The following is a 6,000-nucleotide window of genomic DNA, read 5'->3' as shown; positions in this document are numbered from 1 at the left end:
ATTTTTATTTACAAATATCAAATTAATGCCACAAGAAAGTTTTCGTTGCTTGAAGATTGTATATTCAAATTTCATACTTGATGTGTGAATTCAATATATATATATATATATATATATATATTTATTTTTTCTGATCATTTGAACATGTTTATTATTTAGGATTAAACCTATCAAAAAGGATATGAAAATATTGAGTGAAAGGAGTTTGATCATGGATCTCGGATCTTTTTACATACCGGATAAGAATAAATCAAGTACAAAGGGAGATGATGCTTATTTTATTAGTAAACATCATCAAACCATTGGTTTAGCAGATGGCGTAGCTGGTTGGGCAGAGCAGGGCATAGATGGGGGTGAATATGCTCGACAACTAATGGATAATTGTGTCACCACCCTTTATGCGGAAGAAAAAGAAATTGTGTATCCACAAATAGTTTTGGAAAAAGCTTACTCTAATACTAATGTTGAAGGATCATCCACAGCATGTATCATAACACTTATGAAGGAGGTATGTAATTTAGTAAATTTATGAATCTAAATATATATAAAAGTTTTTTTTTAAATCAATTATCTTATATTTATTATGTTTTAACTATTGTTATTACTTTACAGTATTTAAATGTTGTCAATGTTGGAGACAGTGGATTCATGTTATTTAGAAATGGAAATATGATATATAAGTCATCCATACAACAATATTTTTTTAATTGTCCGTATCAATTGGGGAAGAGCAGCGGATGTGATGATCCAAGTATAGCAAAGGTAACTAATTTGTACCCTATCATGAGTTTATTATTTTGTTAAGTTTAGGTTGACATAAGTTTAATAAACTCTTTTTATTTTTTTGGAATCTTGGGTAGGATCTATTAGTTGGATTAAGTTGAATTTGAAATTTAGAATATTTTTGTTCCTTTTAAAAACAATATTTATATTAGAATCACTTTTTCAAAATATTAGGACTCTAACTTGATCATTTCATAATTCCGGTGCTTTATAAACATTTTATCTACAGGAGCTTATAATTGGGGTAAGGGCAGGAGATGTGGTTGTGGTTGGAACGGATGGACTGTTCGACAATGTGTTCGTAAGTGAGATGGAGGTGGCTATAAGGGTTCTGCGTGACGAAGGTTGTCTGAAGCCACAACTATTGGCCAAGTTATTGGCGGAACAGGCCTTGGAAAATTCACTGATTAAAAGTGGTGATTCCCCGTACACAATAGCTGCATCGAAGGAAGGAAAGTTTAGAAGTGGTGGCAAACCCGACGACATCACTGTGATAGTTGCACGCATTGTACCACCCATGGACATACTATGATTTTATGATGGCGGCAAAGGCAAGCACCAAAATGGCACGAGGGAGGTAACTATATATTTCATTCGTTCTCATATCATTCCCATTTCTCTCTTTAAAAATTGTTTGTGTGTCATTTCACTTTGTTCATTTTTATGTCCTTCTTTGCCATTAAGTCATTTTAGTTCCTAATCTATATACATATATTTTAGGGTTTTACTCATGTGAACCGTGTCCTAGAGGTATACCATTTATTAGGATTATTAGTTTTTTAGGTCTTCTAAATAAATAAATAAAAAGAAAAAAAGGAAAAAGAAAACATGCTTAAGTATGTTGCAAAGTTCCACTCAACTCAACATCCCAGTTTCTAGTTTATCTTTTTTAATGCTCTTTTTGTTGTTTCATCCTTTTTCACTCAATATTCCAATTATTATTATTTAATTATTTTTATGTTCTTTTCGTTTTTCATCCTTTTACAAAATGAAAGCATGTGACTCAATATACCATATCCTAGTTAGGCTTCCTCTTTTTTCTTTTTCTTTTTTCACATCCAAACATGTTATAAAGTTCCACTCGAATCAATATTCCAAATTTTAGAATTCCGTCTTTTATTTAATCTTTTTATCCATAAAAAAATAATTTGAAAAATAAAAAATAAAACTTGTTGAGCATGCTGCCTTGTTTTTCTCTTCTTCTATTGAATCAAATAATTTGATAAGAAAAATTAAAGAATCAAATAATTTAACAAGAAAAAATAAATAAAATAGATGTGAATTCCATTTTTCCCTTCAATTCAAATTCTTCAAAAATGGATTAAATGTTCATATTCAAGACTTGAGCTTTACTTAAATAAGAGTAAAAGAGTAAGCCTAATGTTCTAGGTTCGGGTATGGATTAAGTTTTGTCTCCATGTAATAAAATTGAAATAATTTGCTTATAAACAAAATCTATACCTATATATATTCATTGTTAAACACTTGTAAGTTGAAGACAAATATCTATGGCAATTGTTTATTATTATTTTTGATGATCTATACTAGACTTAAAGATAATGTGAGTGTAGAAGGAGTGTGGTGGAAAAATCGTTAGTATGCTTCTCCTTCATACATTAAGTTTCCTAAAAAGTGAAAAAGGCTACCTTAGATGGCAATGAATCATTTGAGCGTGTAAGCCATCGCTTTTTTAACAAAAAGTTGGAAACCCTCTCGAGAATGAAAAAGGCTACCTTGGGTGGCAATGAATCAACTAAGTGTGTACGCCGTCATTTCTCATAAAAAAGAAAAAGAAAAAAGAGAGGAACAAAAATAGCAATAAATGGGGAGTTAGAGCAGAAAATCAAAAAAGTCCTAAGCACAAGTTTTGCATTCACATTTCTAAGAGTCGACGATAGTGAATCTTATGTCATTATATCAATGCTATAGCTATACGACTTTATTGAACTCGTGTTTGCATTATCTTTTACATGTGGTAGTATCTATTTGTGGCATTAATCGATTTATTGCTAGTGAAACAAACCTTAATCTTTTCAATGTCCTGGACATTAGGCTATTTAATATTTGAAATGTTTGAGTTTAAGTCTAAGAATTGTTCATTGATTCATTTTTGGGTTATTTGAATTTTGGTGAATATTTGAAAGAATCAAATTGTCGCTTTAACCAAATATTTTGTTTTTTATTTATTAATTTGGGAAAAAAAATTAAATTGATTTCAATAAACTTGAACAATATTTCATGAAAAAGGGCAACTTAAAACAAGATGAAGGAAAAAAAAAATCCTTATTCACTCATGCATATTTTTTTTCCTTTTCTTTTTAAAAAAATAGGTGAACCAACGTAAAATTCTTGAATAGCTCTCAAGAGGCTATAATAATGTCTTTTCTATATTATATAAAAAAAGAAAAAAGGGGTTATTCACTGCTGCATATTTTCAATTTCTGTTGTTTTTTGTTTTTATTTTTTATTTTTTAAATTTTGGCCTTTGTCTATCTTTTTGAGTCTTTTTGTTCTTTTTCTCAGTCGGTTTCTGGAAAAAAAAAAATTATTCATTGCTGTATATTTTCAATTTCAGTTGTTTTTTCTTTACTTTTTTTTTTTTGGTAATTTGGCCTTCATCCATTTTTTTTTTATTTTTTTTATTTTAAAAATAAAAAATAAACTAATAATTTTCCTCTTTCGCATATTTATAATAGAAAATTGGAATTTGGGCGGTGGATTATGGAAGTTTGGGTGTTTGAAATAGAATAAATCCGAGGACCATTGGTTAAAATCTAGATGTTATTAAGACTATGATAATATTGAGAGCTTACTTGTTGAAAAAATTACTCTTTTTGTGGTATAAAATTGGATTATAGTTACAAATTTTGGATATCATTATAGAAAATTTGTTTGTGGTTGGACTTTAATATTAAAAGAAATTAGGTGCTTCAAATTATTTGAATTTTGGATGGTTAGTGTATATAATTATAAATTTGGATTTAATTATTTATCGATATATTATTAGCTTTATAGATTGTGAATTTCATCCCTTACCTTGAAGAAATATGTTGAGATTTTGATGATATGAAATTTGTGGAGGTCAGATGTACTAATTTTGGATTTGGTTATGGGAAATTTGGTGTTTGAACAAGTGGGGAGTTTCGGGATGATAGTTCTAGTTTTAGATAATTGATTTAAGTTCAATGTTAGAACTTGGAGTTGATCATATGACTATAAAATTAGATTTTGATTAATATTTTAAGGTATGATTGATTTCATTGATTTTAAATATTCTAAGAGAAAATTGAGATTTTTCTTGAGAGAATTTGAACATTATTGAGGGAAGATTTTCAAGAATTTGGAGAGTATTTATTAGATATATTAATTATTAGTAGTTAATGATAAATTTGTGTCATTAGGCATTTTGTGAATTGGAGATGGTAATTTGCTTACGAGAAAAGATGACATTAATGAAGAAGGTTTGGACCACAGGTATACAGGAGCTTGATGAATTTGAAGAATATTTATTAAATATGGCAATAAAGAGTGCTTGCCCTTAGTTGATTGGGGGTTGTTGAGATTTTTTTGCTAGAAGATTTTGATAAATTGAAAAAGTATTTGTTAAATATATCAATTATTGCATAATGAATGCTTTTGATAAATTTGAAGAATTTTTCAGGAAATTAAGATCAAAGGTTTTGATAATAGAAATTTGTGGAGACTAGGTGTATAAATTTGTTGGATTTGGTGGTCTTGGGAGATTTGTTAGTATTTTTTGGATGATTGATGTAAGTTTAGTTTTAGAATTTTAAGTTCATTGAATAGGTTATAAAATTAGATTTTGATTAATATTCAAAAACATGATTGATTTTATGGAGATTTTCGGGTAGTTGAAAAGTATTCGGAGACAAAAAATTTGTTTATTAGAAACAGTTTAGACAATATTAACGGAGAAATTTGACAAATTTGAAGAGCATTTGTTACATATATTGATTTATAGGAAATATGTGACAATTTGTACCTTTAGGTGCTCTAAATGTTATGTGTCTTAGGGACAATTTGACATCATTTGGTGAAGGTATGTATATATAAAATATCTTTTATAATTACCTATATTTTATTCTATCGCTGACTTAGGCATCGGAGCCTCTTTGTTTTGTTTTGCAGGTGTTCTCATTCACTATGACCCAAATTAGAGGCCTGGGCCTGGGTTCGAATCCCCTCTCAAGGCTAAAACCCTTTGGGCAGGACTCGACCTCAATCATAGGAGATCCAACCCTTCCTCTCCTCCAAGAGGCCCATCACATTATTTTCCGAATTTTTATTTTTTGAAAATTATAAACAATCATTTTTTGTCTTCTGGGTTTTTAATAAAGGGAAGGGAGTGCCAAACAACAAGAGCTGTACCAGATGAGACGATTGCAAATTTGACACAGGGAAGAAAATAATTCAAATGGAAGCAATATTGATATGACCTTCCCCCTCATAATGATGATTATTCAATTCTTCATTCTATATTTTATACATATAAAATCAAATCAAATAATTACACGTACCTTATCTCATCTTAGTTGTTATTCATTCAATCCAAACATAATCTCATCTGATTTTTCTAAGCTTGGTTGAATTCAAATCGATAGAATTAAACTCAGATTTTATTATTCAATCGAAGGCAGGCTTGCTTTAAGTTCCCACTCAAAGCTAAAATCTTTAGAATCAAACTCAATCTATAGCCTATGAGAGCCAACCCGGGTAACAATCTACTCTCAAATTCGCTCCAGAATATATATCAATAACTGGCGATTGGCGAGACGGGGTTCACTGGAACTGGCACCTCCCAGCAAAGATATCGTTAAAAATGGACAATAATTCAAATGCTGCTAAAATTCGTATGTCCTCCCATGCCATGAGAATGTGGGCAATGTTGGCCATGAGATATGTTAGTTGATCACTCATAAATCACACATACCTTCGTCGGTGCCTTCATTATTCTATATTTTCAATATATGTATACTTTTATATATATATATATATATATATATATACTATTGAGTCTTTTCTGAAAAATATTTTAGAAATTCTTATAAATACAAATTTTGTTCGTTTAAATAATTCATATTTTTTAAATCTATATAACATATTAACATGCCACTGAATTTTTATAAAAATTACAAATATAAAATATTCTTCTTGTTGACATGAGTTTTGTAAGGAAAAATAAAAAAAATTCTTCTT

The 6,000-nt window shown here is 29.3% G+C and overlaps 1 protein-coding gene across 1 annotated transcript; it reads left to right on the top strand.

The window, feature by feature from the left end:
• The first annotated feature begins 211 nt into the window (after positions 1-211).
• Positions 212-1,315, top strand: LOC100257487 (probable protein phosphatase 2C 55). Its single transcript, XM_059735052.1, has 2 exons — positions 212-508; positions 1,013-1,315. The coding sequence occupies exons 1-2, from the start codon at positions 212-214 to the stop codon at positions 1,313-1,315; spliced, it is 600 nt and encodes a 199-aa protein (XP_059591035.1).
• Positions 1,316-6,000: the final 4,685 nt, after the last annotated feature.

The sequence above is a fragment of the Vitis vinifera genome, chromosome 18 (assembly GCF_030704535.1).
Source record: "Vitis vinifera cultivar Pinot Noir 40024 chromosome 18, ASM3070453v1".
In the NCBI taxonomy this organism is placed as follows: Eukaryota; Viridiplantae; Streptophyta; class Magnoliopsida; order Vitales; family Vitaceae; genus Vitis; species Vitis vinifera.
Note: the sequence above shows the minus strand (reverse complement) of the source record. Positions and strands in the feature narration are given on the sequence as shown.

What these genes read in the sequence shown, in the direction of transcription:
- LOC100257487 (XM_059735052.1), top strand. Translation starts at nt 212, where the DNA reads ATGGATCTCGGATCTTTTTACATACCGGATAAGAATAAATCAAGTACA. An exon ending in TCATAACACTTATGAAGGAG is followed by an intron (nt 509 to 1,012) that starts GTATGTAATTTA and finishes TTTTATCTACAG; the next exon opens with GAGCTTATAATTGGGGTAAG.